Raw genomic sequence first — 20,155 nt, 5'->3', positions numbered from 1 at the left:
ATATAGAAATGATGGGGAAAAGGGTAGATTATTATGAAAAGAAGGGTAGATTATTGAATTTACTTAAATCCAAAAAACAACTGTTAGTCTTAAAATATTTTACATTGTATGGATTTTAGCTTATTGATACAAATTTAATATCAATTTTGTTATACTGTATATTTATAGTCTTATTTAAGGTATTATGTTTATACAGCTCATTTAAAAATGTAATGTATAACTAAAAAATACAGATTAATATTTAGTCATAGTCAAACTTATAGCCATAACAGTTAGGTTTTCTAGGTATACAAAGATATATTTCAATTAGATAGGTAATCTTCAAACACTTCAAAGACCTATACAATATGGCATTTAAGATGTTTTAAGATCTTACAGTTTTCTCAACAGTGAGACACATCTGCTGGCAGTACCAATTACTTCAAAGAGGATGATGGACACCAAAGAAACTCCTTATGGAGTTTACTTTCAATGTGGCAAGGCTAGCCACTTGGGCAAGAAATTGCTCTTGCCTGGACTGCTTGACAATATGCTATATAAACTAGACATGCAGGACCCACAGGAAAGTGACCACTAAACTTTGCCAAAACAAGGTGGGATGGTACTTCAGGCTCCTGCTTCACAGAAGAAATTACCGGACATTCTATAGGACACAGAGAAGTGACTGATGAACTTTGCCAAAATAGGTGGGACAGTCCTTCAAATTTCCTGCTTCACTGAGAAGTCTGCCAGATACTCTAGGCCTATGGGCTGAAGATATATGCTCCAATGTTACAGAACAACTTTGGGTGACCATCCAGGCAGCCAAATGTCTCTGTCATTTCTAGAGTTTTGAAAGTTGCCTGCAATGCACTTCCTGTTTACTGACGTAATAGTATATCCTTCTGGAGTCTTTGATGGAGTTGAAAACTAGATAGTTATAATTATAGTTTTCCTTCATTATGATAAAAGGTAAATTCGATATGAAACTTTATACTCACAAAGATAGGATAGATGATAGAGTATTTTCTTTGATTTTGTCAAATAAAAATAGACTAGATATTGTAACTGATTCTTACTTGATAACTATTTTTGTTGTACATAATTTTACTATGTTAAGGTTAAAACCTTCCTTTTTAATTAGACAAAAAGGGGGAAAATCTGTGGGCTGGTCTTTCTGTACACTGTGAATATGTTTTATTACCATTGGTTTTATTACCACTGCTTTGGCCTATAGCAAGGCAGGATAGAGCCATGCAGGAAATCCAAGCAGAGATACAGGGAAAAGAAGGGCAGAGCCAGGGGCAGATGCCAGCCAGCTGGCTGCCCAAGGAGCAGACCTGTAACACCATGGCCACGTGGCAATACATAGATTAATAGAAATAGGTTAATTTAAATGTAAGACTTAGCTAGTAATAAGCTCGAGCCATTGGCCAAACATTTATAATTAATACTAAGCCTCTGAGTGATAATTTGGAAACAGCTATGGGACCAGGTGGGACAGAAAAAAGCCTCTGTTTATATCAATCCATCCACCTTATTTTGAGACAGTCTTACACTGAACCTGTTTGGCTACACTGAATGGCCTCTAAGCCGCAGGGACCCTCCTAGCTCTCCTTCCCCAGCTCTCAGACTACTGGCATGCTGTTGTTTTTGGCTTCTTTTAAGTGGTTGATGTGGATCCTAACTCAGGTTCTCACATTTTATCCACTGAGCTATTTCCTCAGCCCCTTAATCTCTTTATTCCTGTTAGTTCTTGTCTCAAATCTGAAGCAGAAAAGTGTTAGCATGTGAAGGTAATCTCACAGCACTCTCTTTCCAGTGACGACTTCTGAAAGAACTATGGACCTATCAAGAGAGAGACGGGAACTCCCTGCTATCTAGTAAATAACACAGCAAGTGTTTCCACGCTCAGCCTCAGATGAAGACCAGAAAAACTGAGCGAGGTAGATCTGTTATCCCCACTACATAGATGAGAAAACTGAGACTTAGGCCTCCATCTTATAGACAATTCAGTGGTGGGCAGAAGCCAGAGTCAAGCCTGGGTCTGTTCCATCCACAGACTATGTTAGCTTGTTAATTTTCACTGCTGCCAGGATCTCTTAGTGCAGCAAATTGCACTTGTCTGTGACACTGGCTTACTGTCTCCCAACCTAATACATCTCCATTACTGCTTCCTCTCATTCCCTGCTTTTCTATTTCTTTCTTGAGAATATGGTTGGACCTTGACCTCAGTTGGGTTTAATTGCGTCTTCTGCATCCCATTTCCCCCACAAAGCTCTTGGTTCTCTGTGGGGGAGTGTAGGGCTATACTAGTTATGCGGAGCTCTGTGGTGGTACAGGTGATGACCCTGGAGATCCTGATCTCTGTTTCCTCCATCTCTCCTGACAACTCATGGGCTACATGTAAGTCAGAATGTTAGACACAAGTGTCCTAATTCTAGCCAGCTTTTTGTCAGACAAAAGGATCAATTTTCATTATGTGAATGCTTATTTCACTATGCCATAATGGTTCTAGCGAGTATCCTATGGAAAAGTCTCAAATTCTTAGAATGCTATTCTTGGAATGAAAAATATAATTAAAAAACCAAAACCAAAAGATTCCTACTTTCACTAGCTACTAAAAAATGTCCAGGAAGGGTCCAGTATGTCCACATGTACTCCAGCCTTTTTCCAAGAGAGAAACACACAGTAGCCAAGATGCTTGCACTTTCCTACTCTTCTACTCATTTCCAAAATCCACTTGCTCCAATCCCACCCCCCCTTTTTTTGGTCCAGAGTAAGTAAAATTGTCTTTGTTTTTCTATAAAACAATTCAGCTTTAACACCACACACACACACACACACACACACACACACACACACACACACACAGAAGCTAGAAAAATCTTATCCAAACTCAAAGTGGATCTGAGCTCAAAGTGACATATTAGTAGGTAGCCATTCAATAAAAAGATTAATTCTAACCAAATATGTGCAAGCATATGCATGTATGCTTTGGGGGAATATTTTTAAAGCAGCCCCCCTCCAAACTCCTGGCAGTTCAGGATTAAAGGTCAGATTTAAACCATCACCATGCTTCACAATGCAATCTGTGCAGTGCTGCGTAATGAAATGGTTCAGTAAAGGTGCTTGTGAAAATTCTTTTAATTAGGTCTAAGACTTTTCAGTTGTCAACGTGAATAAACCAAGAAGCATTCTCTTGCAAATAGAACACACAAAATAAAATGTAAGTTACCTTTGAAAAAGCAGAGGTGCTTTCAAAAGGAAAGTTAGACACTTGTTTTTTTTTAAACAACATAACCTCTATCACTTTTTAAAACTACCAACATTAACAACAAACAGACTAGGAAACAAAAGCAAAGGGGGACTCAGATTTCTCATGATCCAGGGCACTACTGCTCAGCCCTAATGAAAAGTGCTTAGAAGAAGACCCAGTTGACTACAAATGTTTGTCAAAAGACTGATGACTTTCTTCAAAAGCAAAATCTGCCTTACCAGTTCACTTTAATGACTATAATACATCAGCCTATCTCTGGAGACCAGTGAATGTGCCACAACAGTACCTGCAAACTAAGTGACACCCACTAAGACCCTGCCTTAGTTCATTCCCACCCTTGTGTTGTAAGGCCCAAGGATGAGCTATCACTACAGGAGCATCCCTAAAATGTGCTTTTCATTTTTTTTTTTTTTTAAAGAATTGTTACACGGATCAAACATCAAGACTTTCAAAGCCCCTAGATGGTGCCTGGCATACAGTAGGTGCCTAATAGATAGTGGTTTTATTCTACATTAGCCCAACTCCGAAGCCAAAATTACCCAAGCCCCAATTTTAGCATCAAAAAAGAATAATGGGTTCACAATGAACATTTTCTAGGGCATCAATTACTGGAATGTCACTCATTATGCTGGGCTTAGTGGATTTATTTAGTGACCCAAACTCAGTGTGTATTTGGGATTTAATAAAGTGTTTGGTGTTTACCAAGATAAAAGCAGAGTTTGTCTCAGCAGTAAGACAGGGCTGAAGGGATACAGATTTCCATGTTTAGGGAGGCAGTCAGGCCAGATCCATGGTGTATAGCCAGATCACATGGGTATATCCACACAGAGTGAGATATCTCCCAAGGGGATCTGGGCATCTCTACCTCCTCAGGGGAGGGAAGAAAACAGGAAGTAGGGTGGGGGTGGGAAGTGTGTGTAATAGATGTGTTTCACAGTGTCCCTGCTGTGATGAACAACTTGATCCACTTACAGTTCCAAACACATGATGCATAAAAGAGCTGACAGAAATTCAATTCTTGCAAAGAAAAGCATCTGCTCTCTAGTGGGAACGGCCAAATATTAAGCAGTTTTAAGGCAGGGCGAAGACCTGGAGGAGCACACTTCATTATCTACATAGCACAAGTAAGGAACGCAGAGGATTACAAAGCAAGCGGAGGAACCAGCATTCCAAGCATTAATTACCCGGGGTAAAATGATTCAAGTTAAATCTTTGTTTCAACAAATATTAAACCCAGCTGTGTTTATGTAGCAGTTGTGAAAAAGGAGGAAAAAAAAAAAAGAAATCCATGTACAATATCTGTGAGCTCTGCCAGTTAATTGAATTCGCTGGCAGCACTTCCTCCATGGTGAGCCAAACATCCTCAAAGATAAAATGTAGCTTTAAACAGACCTGGGGAAAACGGAATCAAGAAATTTCAACCAATAAAACACAACTCTTTACTAGTATAAAAGTGAAGTAAAATTCAGTAATGAAAGGAAGGAAGTCTCTTAAACATTTACTGCATTCCAAAGCTCAGAGTTGTGGTTTACTGCTGAGGGCTCTTCTGATGTCCCACAGTGCTCCTGCCCCGGCGTCTTTAATGAAGCCCCATAAAGCCTTCGATTGTTGACAAATCATATACACACACCCTGGCCAAGGTGTGCTGGGTCATGATGCTCCTTTGCTTCCTGCTTGGAATGCATAAGTAGAGTGGACACTGGTGGTGGGCAGCCCAGTGCAGAACAAAGACAATTCCTTAAAATCTGAAAGGATGAAGGACTACATGCTGGACAGAGGTGACACCGTGCATGCAACTGTCTCCCATACTCAAGTCATGTATTTGTTGATGTGGGACAGAGGGAAGCTTTGGCCAGATTTTGGGAAGCTGAGAAACAGTGAAAAGCAGGATCCCCTTAGGACTGGGACACATCATAGGGTGGACCTTGGCATACCACTGGCTTTTTAGTTCATTTCCCACTGACCCCATTTCAAGTCCAAACTTGTGCTTTTGACCAAACCTACCGTTGGTCCTTCCTCTGCTTCTTGGGCTCACCTTTTGTCCTTCCTAAATGTCTCTTCTGACTGTGTTGGACTGTTGCAGGAGGAAGTTTCTTGGTCCTGCCCAGGCCCCTGGTCCGGACAAATCTCTCCCACCCACAGACCTGCAGCTGCTAATAAAATAATTACTCAGAGGCTTATATATTAATTACAAGCTGTTTGGTCTATGGCTCAGGCTTCTTAATAGCTAGCTCTTTTTTTTCTATTTTATTTTATTTTTAACATAAAAACAGGTTATAATTCAAAAGTCCAGAGTTATTTTAAACAGTAAAATATTTTCTCTGTAGAAAATAGTAAAAATGATAACATTTCCTAATAAGCCCTTTTAAGCCAAATGATAGCTGAATTATACATATAAATATTGATTAGATTCTGGGATATAGAAGAAACCTACCTTCATCTGTTCAGAGAGCTATGTTTTACTTAAGTTGTGTAAGTGAAATTCCTATTCATCTTCCCTTTCTCTGTTTGATTTACGACAGACATTTTTCTATAGACTAATCCATAATCTAAAAAGATTTTAGCCTCCCCTCCTGAAAGTACGGCCAGCATTTTCTTTCATTAGAAAGTACGGCCAGCATTTTGTTTCATTAGCTTGATACAGTACAAATTCTTATCCTAATAGTGAAATGTTTCACTAAAGCTTGCCCAGTGATTGGGGAACACAAAACTTATTATAAGCCAGAGTCATCCTAACTAAACAAGTGAAGGACCTGTATGATAAGAACTTTAAATCTCTAAAGAAAGAAGTTGAAGAAGATATCAGAAAATGGAAAGATCTCCCATGCTCATGGATAGGCAGGATTAACATAGTAAAAATGGCAATCTTACCAGAAGCAATCTACAGATTCAATGCAATCCCCATCAAAATCTCAACACAATTCTTCACAGACTTGGAAGGAATAATACTCAACTTCATATAGAAAAACAAAAAACCCAGAATAGCTAAAAGAATCCTGCCTGCCTCTAAGCTTATTTATTAACCAATGGTAGCAACACATATTCACAGCGTACAGAAAGCCCATCCACAGCAGACTGTGATGCTCTTCCCTAGCTCATCTTTCTCATGGATAGTTCCAGCACTCAGCCTCATCTTCCAGTTAACCTTGCCTTCTGCTGGCAGGATGGTGACTGCTTCTTAATTGTTTTTAGTGTGTCCAGTACACTGATCACACACCCAAAACCCTTTGGCTGAACAAATAAAGGATGAAAATGTCCATTCCTAAACTGGTCACAGATCTACCCACTGGTGATGCTTTGACTAGACATGCCTTGGGCTCCTACAGACAGAGGCAAAGCTGCTGGTATAAAACGAAAGTGGGCAGGATGGTGACAAGAGATGAGGCAGGAGAGGTCGGCAGACTGGACTCGAAAGAGCTATATGTAGCCCTTTAATTTCACACACAGAAAAGTGAGACACCATCATAGGACTGTGAATCAGGGAGTGGTACTTGTGTGCTGGAGTATGCCATCTTTGACAACATGGAGAGTGGGATGCAACTGGAGAAGTAGGGATAAAACAAGCCACCCAGCTATCCACTAGCTTACACCAACCAGCTTGTGACCTCATAGACAAAAAAGAGTGGCATCTTAATAGTAAAACCTGGACCACAGTTGGTGCCCATTAAATGCCTGCTGCTAAATCAGTAAATGGTCCATTAGACAGTAGAGATCTGAAGGAGGACCCTGCAACACATGTTTTGCATGTGCATGGCTGGGATCATACACAGAATGGAGCTCTTAGCATATCTCTAAGGGCTGGAGGAATCTTGGCTTCTAGAAAGACATGGCATTAAGAGACTCCAGGAAGACTTGAGATAAACATGAAATCTATAAGCTGGCTTTAGATCAATAAGGATGAAATATTCTTGCTATATTTCTCCTCCCAAGTTCATAGCCAGGAACAATGCAATACTGTCAGTCAAACAGTGTATTGAAAGTTTCATTGAAATTAGCAAAGTAGGAGGCATTAACTGTGCCAGCCTCACCTCCCTTTTCACATAAGGGTAGAGAAGCTAACAGAGCTACAATTATCAACTCACAAGTAAATGGTCACAGTAGCTACAGAAAATCAAGAGCCACCCTGCTCCAAAGTTATCCTTCACTCAATTTCATAAAACATAAGGACTCAGCTGGCCCAAAAACTCAATACTGGAACCCTTTCTAGATTAATTTCTAAGGCTTCTTTTCTTTAACTTTATGAAGTCAAAACTTATGGTAAGAGAATGTGTGCATTTTGTAAGGGTAGTCTGATGAGTTTTGACAGTTTATACACCTCACCAAGATCAGGGACAGGCCACTTCCTCACCCCACTAACTGCCCCTGAGTTGTTTCTACCCAGGCTACATTGTCTAGGCCATCTCTCTCTCTCCTTTACAATGTTCATGAATAAAACAATATCTATCTTCTTGACTCAGGTTTCTTTTCACTCAGTATAAGACATTTAAGAGTCATTCACATGCTTTGTGAATACTGAGTTTGTTATAAAGAAATAAAGGCTACAACACTTTATCTATGTAAATCCCACATTCAGGCTGTAATCAGTGTCATGAGCAGTGATTATACTCATGAAAAAGCCTGCTAGATGCTTGCTTTTCCTTCCCTTAGATGAGCACCTAGGAGTGGAGCTGTCTGGTATTGTGGTAGATCTGTGTTAGCTTCCTAGAAAACCATTAACTGTTTTCCTATGCCCATGAGCTGTGATAACAGCTCTAGGCAAGCTGTTCCACATCACAGATAATACTTCTGGTGCCAGGCCTGGAGAGATTGGCTCAGTAGCACTCGCTACTCAAGAGCACTGGCTGCTCTTGGAGAGGACCTGTGTTTGGTTCCTGGCATCCACATGGCAGCTCACACCTGTGTGTAACTCCAGTTCTAGGGTATTCAATGCCCTCTTCTGATCTTTGAAGACATACATGTAGGTAAAATACCTATACAAATAAAATAAAAATAAACCTAAAAACTAATTTAAAAAATACTTGTGGTGTCAGTCCTTAAAGTCAGCCTTACTGGGGTGTGACATACATGTTACAACTTATCACTTTCAGTGAATAGTTCTACAATTTGTGTGTATGTGTACTTGTGAGTGGGTGTGCACAAACGTTGAGCACAAGACAGTGGTCAACCTAGAGTGCTGTTCCTCAGAAGTCTACCTTTTTTGTTGTTGCTGTTGTTTGTATGTGTGCTTCACAAGACAGTCTCACTGAGTAGCTCTGGCTGGCCTGGATTTCACAGATATCCGCCTCCACCACCACGCCTGGCCTACCTTGTTCTCTAATAGGGTCTCTCTGGGACCTGGGGCTTGCTGATTAGGCTATGCTGGCTGGGCAGTGAGCACCAGAGACCCTACCTCTTCACTGCTGGGATTCCAAGTGTGAGCTGCTACACCTGGTTTTTAAATTGGGTTCAAGGGGCTGGACTCAGGACCTCATGCTGGAGTGGCAAGGACTTTACCAACTGAGATAGCTCCCTAGCTCCTAGATCTATACAGCTTTTAAAGAAACAAATACTCACAAGTCTACCATGACAATCAAGACACAGAACAAGTACATCCCTTTCATATTTCCTTTGGGCAATAAAGTCCTGGAAATCTCCTCATCTGATGTCTACCTCCAACTACCTCTAACTGGGTCTATATCAGAATGTATTACTAGTAGATCCTTTCACTAATCATAAAATAGTGGTGATATCTATTTTGTTGGGTAAATCAGTAGTTTCTTTTGATTGCGGAGTAGGATTCCATTTTATGAGCATACCTCACTTGGTTATATGTTTGTCTGATGATGGACACAGGGATCTTTTTTTTTTAATTGGGGGTAATTACGAACAAAGCTGCTTAAAGTATTCAATCATCTGTGTGTATACAAGTTTTCATTTTCTTCAACAGGTACCTACTAGTGTGTTTGGTCACAGAGTAAACATATGTACAAGATGTAGGGTTATAAGCTTTTATTTTAGCATACCAATGGGTACATAGTCATCCATCACTGTGGTATTAATTTGTACCCTCCACCTAATGATGCTACATATCTTTTCATGTACTTGTTGGTTAAGTGAACATTTTTGTGATGTTCTTCTTGCATCTTTTGTACACTTGAATTATTGGGCTCTCATATTACTGAGTCTTAGTGTTTCTTCACATATTTTGGACAGGACTCTTCCTTTAAAATTTTAAATTACATTTGCTTATTTTGTGTGTGTGTTGGGGCAGAGTGGTCACACATGTCGCAATTTATATGTGAGGTCAGAGGACAACTTGCAGGAACCAGTTTTCTCCTTCCACTGCTGTGGGATGGTCTGTATGTTAAATTGCTCTAATTGGTCAATAAATAAAACACTGATTGGCCAGTGGTCAGGCAGGAAGTATAGGCGGGACTAACAGAGAGGAGAATTGGAACAGGAAGGCAGGGAGAGACACTGACAGCCCCCCGCCATGACAAGCAGCATGTGAAGACACCAGTAAGCCACGAGCCACATGGCAAGGTATAGATTTATGGAAATGGATTAATTTAAGCTATAAGAACAGTTAGCAAGAAACCTGCCACAGCCATACAGTTTGTAAGCAATATAAGTCTCTGTGTTTACTTGGTTGGGTCTGAGCGGCTGTGGGACTGGCTGGTGTCAGAGATTTGTCCTGACTGTGGGCAAGGCGGGAAAACTCTAGCTACATTCCACCATGTGGACAGGCTTAGGTTGGTAGGTTTGGCAGCAATTGCTTTATCTATTGAGCAAACTCACCTGCCCCAAAGCTTTATTTCTTTAATGACAAAACTGAAAATATTTTCTATGCCTATAGTTTGTCTCTTTATTAAATGCCAGTGTTTGTTGGAGGTAAGCATTTATCATCTTGAGGTCGACCTCATGATTTTCTTTTATGATGCTTGCCTTTTGTGAGCTAGCTAAGAAATCTTTGCCCACCTCACATTCATTTAGACTTTCATGCCTTCTTCTGCTTGCTTTGTCACTCTAGCTTCATCCACTGTGAGCTAGTATCTGCGTGAGGTGAAAGTCAAGGTCCTTTTTTCCATAATGACACCAGCTGTTTCAGCACATTTATTTAGGGGAAAGAGAACCCAGTCAAGACCAAGCTCCTGCTCATGGGAAGGTCTCCTTCTGAATTCTTCCTGAGTCTATGAGCTGTCTTGGTATGTCACTTTGTTCTAAGTCTCACAGGCAGGTAATGAAAGTCTTACAGCTTTAGCTTTCTTTTCAATACTGTCTTGGCTACTCTAGTTCTTTAGCATATTCACATATATACATTTTAGAATTAGCTTGTCAAGTTTTCCAAAAAAAAAAAAAAAAGCCATCTGGAATTTTGGTTGGGATTATATTGAATCTATAGATCAATTTAGGCAAATTAACATCTTAAAAATATTGAGTCTTCCAATCCAAAACATGGAATAGCTCTCCATTTATTTAGGTCTTTCAAAAAAATTTTTTCTCAAATATTTTATAGCTTACAGCATACATTTTTTTTGTTGTTGTTAAATGTATTTTGTATTTTGCATGCTATTTTAAATGGCACTCTAAAAATCTCATTTTCAATTGCTCATTTCAAGTATACAGGAATATATTTGAATTTTGTATAGTGACATTTTCCTGTGTCCCTCCTAAATCCATTTTTGAGACTCCTTAAGATTTTCCATATACAGGATCATGTTGCCTGAGTAACAACGTTTACTTACTTCATTGTGTGTATGTATAGGCCGAGGGTTAATATCCAGTATCTTCCTCAATTACTCTGGATGTTATTTCTTTTAAGCCAGAGTTTCTCACTGAACCTGAGGCTCATTCAACAAGGCTGGCCAGCCAACGTGCTCTAGGGGTCTGCCTGGCCCTAGCCTTCCCTCAGTCCTGGGGTTAGAGATACACTCTTTGGCACCTGGGTTTTTAACATGGGTGCTGGGGTCAAACTCAGGTCCTCATGCTTGTGCAATGGGTACTGTGCCAAAAGAGGCATCGCTCCAGCCCCTACCTAACTTTCTAATCTTCAGAGATTTCCTTCCTTCATTTCGTCTTAGTTAGCTAGCTTGAACCTTCAGTTTCCCCACCAGGCTTCATGTGAGTAGTCCTTCCTAGATGGTCCTCTTGCCTCCTGTCTTGACTTTTTCCTAAAATATGTGTGCTTTTTGCAGCTCTCTTGATCTAGTTTTCTCTTCTAGCCTTTTGATTGGGTAGGAACTCAAATTGATTTCCAAACTATATTAAACTGATCACTGTGTTTTATTTTTTTATTTATTAGATTCAATTTATTAATATTTTGTTTAAAATTTCATCTTTATTTATAAGGCATGTCAGATTATAGTTTCATTTTAAAAATTTGTTTTATTTTGATCTCAGGGTAATGCTGACTTCATGAAATAAAACTGAAGGTTGTTCTTTTTACCTCAATGTTCTGAAAAACTTTATATATAATTATATTTGTCTTCAAAAGTTTTGATCACACATGCACTTGTTTTTAAACAGAATAATAACATTTACATATTTTATTCTCAAGTCACTTTCTGGATTTATGTATTTGAAGGAATTTGTGCATTTTATCTAAATTGCCAAAATTATAAGCATAAATATAGTTCTAATAACTTTGTTTTCTTTTTTAAAAAGAAGCATTTATTTTGGAGTTTTGCAGATTATACAAAGTTGTGAAATAGTACAAATACCCATACCTGTTTCGTCAGTTTTCCCCTTGATGTTTCTTATACTGTCACTGAAAGTTCATCCCAACAGGAGTCCAGTGCTGGTGCACTGCTCCAAGCTAAGCTCTCAGCCCCACTGTGATCCTGTGTCTCTCCCACTACTGTTCCTTTCTATCTCAGGACTCCATCCTACACCCCACTGTCACGCTTCCATCTCCTCTGTGAATAACTGTTTCTCAGTCTTTGTCTTTTATGGCACTGATACACATTGATCAGGTATTTTGGAGAATGTTACAAAATTTAAGTATGTACATATTTGTTTCATAATTAGAATACATTTTGGAAAGAGCACCAGATATGAAGAATCTTTTCCATCATATTACATCAGGTCACATGACAACCACACAACATCATTGTGATGCTAAACCTGTAGCCTGGGTGTTTCTTCATGAAGCTTAATATGGTTTTCTTTACAATCCGATTTTTAATTAATTTTTAGGTTTGTATATAGTACATGGGCTTTACTATGACATTTTCACATGCTGTTTTTATCCTTCCTGCCCATGGCCCTTCCCATCCACATGACCCCTCTTGCTGGGTCCCTTCCTCCCCTCAATAGCCCTCCTTTTGTTTTCATGTCATATTTCTCTTATTATTTTCTGGGCAAACTATTTTTTAGAAGCAAATCACTCAAGAATACCCTCCTGGAAAGAAGAGCATCATCAGACAGTCTTTTACTTTCCTCTGTATGGAAGAGTGGTCTCTTCTCACCAACTCTCTTTTGATTAGTGACTACATGGTATATGTTTTTCATTCTTTTGCTTAAACATTTTTTAAAAATTTTATTTATGTGGCATGTCTGTGTGAGTGTATGTACACACTTGTGTGTATGGGTACTCATACAGGCCAGAAGAGGGCATTGGATCCCTTGGTGTTGGAGTTACAGATGTTTGTGAGCCACCTGATGTGGGTGATGGTGCTGTGATCCAAACTCTGGTTTTCATGATTGAGTTGCAAGCTCTCTTAACTGCTAAATCATATCTCCCAGGCCCATTCTTTCAATTTTTAATCTTACTTTTAATGTCTAAAGAGAAATTCATGGGGATGAGGAAATGGTTCAATAAGCAAGCACGATGATGTAAGTTTGGATACCCAGCACCTAACTAAAAGTCAGGTGTGGCAACAGACATCTGTAACTGCAGTCCTGGGACTGAAGCAGAGAATAGTGATTCTCTGGAGTTCATTGGCCAGCCAGTCTAGCTGAATCAGTGAGCTTAAGGTTCAGTGACAGCCCTGTCTCAAAAAAATGAGAGAAAGAGAAAGGGCTAGAGAATGAGTTCAGCAGTTAAAAACTGCTGCTGGCTGCTCTTCCAGAGGACCTGGATTTGATTCCTAGCACCCACATGGTAACTTAACAACTGTCCACAACTCTATTTCCAGGGGACCCAACACCCTCTTCTGGCCTCTTTGGGAACTGCAGCACATGTTATATAGACATACATGCAGGTAAAACCCACACACATTTAAAAAAAAAAAAAAACCTTTAAAAAAAGGTGGAAAGTCACTGAGGAAAGATAATCCACCAGCCTCCATGTGCATGCACATATAACTAGCACATGTACAAACATACACACCACATACACACAGTGGAACTTATATAGGTAGTGTATAACCAGAAGTAATTAACTATTTAAATGGAATATTTAGATGTGTGAGATGTGGTTCTAATCTGGAGTGTCATCCATACACTCATGTTTAGAGGACTTGTACACACACCCAATTCCAGGGACCAAGTTTATTTATCTTATTTTGTTTATACTAATTTTCCTCTTGTTACAGGGGACATGCCTGATTCTCAATGTATTTTGTACTTTTAAAGCAGCTTGCTTGCTAGTGCATGCTTTCACTGCCAGTACTCAGGAGACTGAAGCAGGAGAATCCCAAGTTCAAGATCTGCCTGGCTATGTAGCAAGATACTGTATTAGAAAATATAAGTAACCAGTCAACTGTCTGTGGCTAATGCAATCTTGGAGAACCTACAACCTCTACTTTACTAAACCAGCACAATCTCTACCCTCACTCTCAATAGTTACACTTATCCCACAGAGAAGGGAAGTTCTCACCTGTCATCAAAGTCTTTTCTTTGCAACACACAGAGACCATTATAGAAAACTACAACCAATCAAAATGCAGTTATAGAACACAGTCCCAACTGATAAATCTATAACACAACTGCTGCATCTAAGACTCAGGGATCATCACAGAAGACAGAGTGTGAAGACTGTAAGAGCCAGAGAGTCAGAGTTTGCTGTGAGAGTGTGTCTCCTAGAAATATCAGAGAAGCTACATCCGCCAAGTCTCACCTATATGGCTGCCTAAACATGATCTGGACAAAAATGACACCAACAGATACGCTAAAGTGAGAGGGGAAACCTCATGAGGCCTTAAACCTAGACAAAGCACTCTAGGCAACTGAAGAATGCTGAGAGAGGAGAAACAGTTTTCCTCTGGGGAGAGGACACTGCCTGGTTAATTCAATACCCAATGGCCAGCCCTAAAAACATCCATATAAGTAACAGCATATAACCAAGCAGGATGTATTATAAACTTAGTGTACACAACACACACACACACACACAAATGGAAGAAAAAAAATTTGAAAGAAAGCAGGGGAGATATAAAAAAGGGGTTAGAGGGAAGAAAGGGGAAGAAGGAATGATGTAATTATAATTTCAAAAAAGTCTATAACAAACTACAAGTATAATGACTAAACAGACAAAGCATGCTGACACTGATGCTGTGTTGTTGAGAGCTGGATCTTGTCCTTCTTTCTTAAGTAGGGTTAAATGTTATTTTGACAGGAGATTAAATTTTCCCCTTTTTCCAGGAAGTTAAATTTCTGGGAAATCAGGTCAAACCTTTGAAGGCTTTACAAACAGGTTTGTTTAAAACTTTTAAGGGAAGTTTATACACACACATAAGCAAGGACTCACATTATTTTTAAACCTGTGTTCAGTGTGATGAATCCTTCCCCTGTGACCGTCACCCGCTCCTGTACTTCCCCTGTGACCGTCACCCGCTCCTGTACTTCCCCTGTGACCGTCACCTGCTCCTGTACTTCCCCTGTGACTGTCACCTGCTCCTGTACTTCCCCTGTGACCGTCACCCGCTCCTGTACGTCCCCTGTGACCGTCACCCGCTCCTCTACTTCCCCTGTGACCATCACCCGCTCCTGTACTTCCCCTGTGACCGTCACCCGCTCCTGTACGTCCCCTGTGACCGTCACCCGCTCCTGTACTTCCCCTGTGACCGTCACCCGCTCCTGTACTTCCCCTGTGACCGTCACCCGCTCCTGTACTTCCCCTGTGACCGTCACCCGCTCCTGTACTTCCCCTGTGACCGTCACCCACTCCTGTACTTCCCCTGTGACCGTCACCCGCTCCTGTACTTCCCCTGTGACCGTCACCCGCTCCTGTACGTCCCCTGTGACCGTCACCCGCTCCTGTACGTCCCCTGTGACTGTCACCCGCTGCCTGCTCCTCAGAAGCTTGCCCTTCTCACTTTGTTGGGAAGAGAAAAAAACATTTTGAAGAGCTGAGTTAGATGGGACTAAGTCTTGGCCTCCCAAGGGCACAAATGATCATCCCCAGAGAGTGTCACAATGATCTGCTCTTGCTGCTCAGAGCCTGAGACTGCCAGCCTACTCAAGCTCTTATCTTGCAGAGCTCATTGGGCATGGTACAATTCACAAGGGCAGATTGGTGTGTAACAGGTCTGTTATATAGTCTCCAACTCCTTTGCTCAGAAAGTGCCCCCTGCATGACAGTCTCACCCAAAACTTTCAATTATTTTCCCCTTAGATGGTGCTTATCAGATTTTCCTTTTATTAAAAAAAACCCTTAAAAAAATCATTGGTCTCCCCCACATCCCCACCTTTAACCATATGGTCTTATGTAGTTCACGCTAGCTTCAAACTTGCTATGTAGTTGAAGATATCTTGAACTTCTGGCCCTCCTGGGACTACAGACACATTTCACCATTTCTAGTTTATATGGTGCTGGGGACTGAACACAGGGCTCTGATCACAGTCGGCAAACTCCCTACCAACCGAGCTACATCCTCAGGACAGGGATCAAGAGCCTGGAGTAGGTTATGTCAAGGAAGATGTGGACTGGGAAAATGCTTAAGAGGTAGACTCTTTTAGGAGCTTTGGCAAAAAATACTGTCAGGTCAACTGTGGACACGTTAATACACTGAGAATAGCCTGTGCCAAATGCAGTAACATTGAACAGGACAGGATTTTCTACTTGTGAGACTCTGAAGCTCAGGTAACATTATAGAATCCAATCTATGATTTCCTTTGCATGCACAAGTACCTTTGTGGCCACCCCCTCCCCAACTCTGCAATCCTGAATAAGATGAGGGCCCAAAGCTGGAAACTTCCACTGTGGCCAGCATACAGAAGAGTGCCCCACTTGCCAGTGCTAAGCATATCAGGACCTGGAGGATATGAGTGGTCCCCCTATTGACCTGCAACTCATTATTTTAATGTGTGTATCATTTGTGGAACATTGGCAACATGTAAGCATGTTGTCAGGTATCAGATGACTGTTTCCCATCTGCCATAATAATCCTAAGCACCTTCCTGGCAAATCTTCTTCAAGGTAGGAAACAGGCCAGAGAGAGAAAATAATTTACTCAAGTTACTTTCCTTCTTTAACAGCCACTTCAGAAAAAGGCACTTTGCAATTTGCCATCTTCAGGAAACCTACATAGTGAGTACATTTTTTTGATAGCATCATTGAACAGTTAGTTAGTTACCTGTGACAACACTGAACCTGTTATCCTGTGACATATTAGGCCCTGTACCATACTGTCTCTCCACCTCACAGCACAAGCACTCAGGAGCCAGAAATCACACACATTACCCACCACATCATTTGGGAGGCTCTGGAGGTCATCAAAAGGGGTTTCCAGGGTGTTGGTGTCCACGTTCAAGATCACGACATCATCTAGGGCCATGTTTCTGACCTTCTGCAAGTAAAGAAAATACAGAGTCACTGGAACTGTCACCAGGACACAGGTTACTTCCTCCCGGTGTTTTTTTTTTTCCCCGAGACAGGGTTTCTCTGTGTAGTTTTAGTGCCTTTCCTGGATCTCGCTCTGTAGACCAGGCTGGCCTCTAACTCACAAAGATCCACCTGCCTCTGCCTCCCAAGTGCTGGGATTAAAGGTGTGCGCCACCACCGCCCAGCCCCCTCGGCATTCTTTAGAAAGAAGAACAGTACCCCTGGATAAAGGCTTACTCTGCTACAGCCCCAGAAATACATGGCTCACTTCTGTTGCTCATTTAACTGCAAAAGTTCTCCAACTTGCATGATCACCCTCCAAATCTCAAGAGTGAAAGCCATTCATAGAGGCTAGGTAACATGTCCTGGGTCTAATAGCTAAGAAATTTGTTGTCATTTTCTTTATCTGTATCTATATATCTCCATCCATCCATCCATCCATCCATCCATCCATCCATCCATCCATCCATCCATCCATCTATCTATCTATCTATCTATCTGATATCGAAGATATTGCCTGACACTCTGACTCTAGCTTCTAGGACAGATCATGGTGTCTAAATAAACATTTCAAGGATCTTTCTAGCAGGAGGATGATCTGTTGGTCAGAGTCTCTCACAGTTAATAAAAACATGCCAGGAAACAGATTCCTAGAATCTTTCCATGTAATGGTCAGTCTCTACTTCTGCTACTGATGTTTTGAGGGGTAGGGGACAGTCCCTAAACCTATGTCTCATTTTATAAGCATCTACTAAGCACTTTCCATTGGTGGAGTACCAAGGAGGTCCAACAAGACTCCTGATTAATGCATTTCCTCTCTACTGAAACCCACCACCCATTAACTACAGCTTTATCTGCAGGCTGGGTGCAACTGAGAAGGTGCTGCTAATAACACAGCTGCTGAGCACGTGTAGAACTGCATCTTAACAAGCACAAGCCCTATTTTCAGAGGAGCACACTGAGACTCAGAGTGGACTTCAGGACTTAGCAGCCTTGCTGCACCCCATAGGCTAAATCCTTGGGTGTACCACAACAAGGTTACATGAAGGTCAACCACAATCATCTCTCCACTAAGGCCACATACGTCTCAGAGCCCACAATAGTCCGCCCCACTGGTATTTTATTTTCCACCAGGAGCTAGAAGGTGTGATGTTACCACCCATTTCAGAGACAAGAAATAAAGGCTTCATGAAGTGATGGAGTTGCTCAAGGTGGCACATCTAAGTGTCTGGCTTCATCTGTGAAACTAGAATAGATGTACCTTTCACTTCCTATCAGTTCCTCTAGTCCAGTGGTTCTCAACCTTCCCAACATTGTGACCCTTTAATACTTACTGTCCCTCATGTTGTGGTGACCCCCAACCATAAAATTATTTTCATTGCTACTTCAAAACTGTAATTTTGCTACTCTTATGAAGTATAATGTAAATACTGTTAGAGACTGAAGTCTGTCAAAGGAGTCATGGCCCACAGGTTGAGAATCAGTGCTCTAGGATGTTATGAAGATCAGAGGTCATATGTGCCCAGGGCTAGGCACTCAGTAGTTCTTAAGACATGGTGGTTATTACTATTACTTTTTAATTTTTTTAATCTTCTGGTTTTTTGAGGCAGGGTTTCACTGTGTAGTCCTGGTTGTCCTGGAACTGACTGTAGACCAGGCTGGCCTCAAATCATTACTTTTTATTATGTGCTGTCAGAAAAGCTGCAGTGGCAATGGCCTATTGGTGGTAACAGTTTGGCTCTCACTTCAAAGTCTGATGATTATCATCAGAGGCAGAATTAGAGTAGTGATGAGGGATACCAGGCTGCGGGTATTGAGCTGAGGACCACTGCAGCCCAGCATTTCTTGCCTTGCCTCATCCAACCTTCCTAATAGAAGGGACAGGAGAGTAGTCCTGGGGCTGAAAGGTCCTTTGAGCAGGTGTTGAGTGTAGATCAGAATTGGGCCTTGTTTCTGTGTTCCAAGAGTTGTCCCAGCTGTTTCTGTGTTCCAAGAGTTGTCCCAGCAGCACAGACTAGCCCTTGTGGGCTCTCAGAGGCTGGCTGGAGCAGGCCTGTGATTTCCTTCCACTCCTGCCTGGAGGACTTGCCGGTTAAGCTGTGTGGAGTGTTTACTTTTTCAACAATGGCAGCAGACTGAAGAAGAGGAAAAACCCTGGCCTCCTTTCCTGACTTAGCAGGCCAGGGTCCCCTTAGTAACCAAATTGTCCCCATCACTGGGCTCCAGGCAGGAGCTGGTTCGGCAGTTTCCTCTCATGGGACAATGCTGCCCTGCTGGCAGCAAGGCCTCTTCTAAAGGGGCTGGCATAGGCTCAAGGGGCTTCCTGAAGCTCAGAGTTCCCAAGGAAAGAATCACAGGCGGTTTGGCTGGAGGGTGCTCTCTGCCCAAAGGTTCAGGGCTATGGGGTGGGAGTGCTGGTGGAGAAGAACAGCTCCTGAGTGCTAATTCATTTCTCTTCAGCATCATATTGAGGAGAGCCTAGTATCTTCAAGGCAAGGATGGAGGCTCAGAGACTAAGCAAATTTCCCAGTGCCATACTGCTAGGGAGGGCAGCAAACCTGGCTGTGGAAGAGTCTGACCCCAACACCTATCTGAAGAGATTCCCAGACCCATGTGCTCAGGATTCACACTGAGCACACATGCAGGCAGGCAGTCACAGCCGACTCTCTCAGGGCCCGCTTCCTCTTATGCAAAACCACACTTGCCTTTTGTAACATAAACATTACCTATGCCTACTATGCAGAAACGGAAAGACCCAAAGCTCAGAGAAGAAGCTTATTTTGGGGGGGGCATCATTCTAAATTATTTCTTTTTGTGTTCCCTCCTCCCTAGCACCATTCTAAATCCTTCACAGGGCCCCTGCCTCCCTTGATTTTTCTCACTGATTACAGCATAAGCAATGCTCCACTTCATTAAAAGCTAAGTGACAGTTGCTAATTGTTCCAGAGTGTTCTGTTACATGGAGGCAAACTCAACCAAGGCCAGTTGGCTGAGTTACTTCAAGCATTTAAGACATTAATATATATGACATGGTCATGAAGTCTGAAGGCTGGAAGCTCTGTGCTTCAGGACAGATTCCTAGAAGTGGTTTTAGTTTCTACTCCTTAAGAAATGTCCCTGGTGAATTCATCTTGGAGAGATATCTTTTCTTC

General features: G+C 41.5%; 1 protein-coding gene across 33 annotated transcripts in view; it reads right to left on the bottom strand.

Moving 5' to 3' along the window:
* Dennd1a (DENN domain containing 1A) overlaps positions 1-20,155 on the bottom strand; it is a 498,842-nt gene that overhangs the window by 149,941 nt on the left and 328,746 nt on the right. For all 33 annotated transcript variants that reach the window (XM_076568467.1, XM_076568463.1, XM_006992524.4 and 30 more), the window contains one exon: positions 16,867-16,968. In XM_076568467.1, the coding sequence (XP_076424582.1) occupies positions 16,867-16,968 (102 nt within the window). The remainder of the gene's footprint in view (positions 1-16,866; positions 16,969-20,155) is intronic.

The sequence above is a fragment of the Peromyscus maniculatus genome, chromosome 4 (assembly GCF_049852395.1).
Source record: "Peromyscus maniculatus bairdii isolate BWxNUB_F1_BW_parent chromosome 4, HU_Pman_BW_mat_3.1, whole genome shotgun sequence".
In the NCBI taxonomy this organism is placed as follows: domain Eukaryota; kingdom Metazoa; phylum Chordata; class Mammalia; order Rodentia; family Cricetidae; genus Peromyscus; species Peromyscus maniculatus.
Note: the sequence above shows the minus strand (reverse complement) of the source record. Positions and strands in the feature narration are given on the sequence as shown.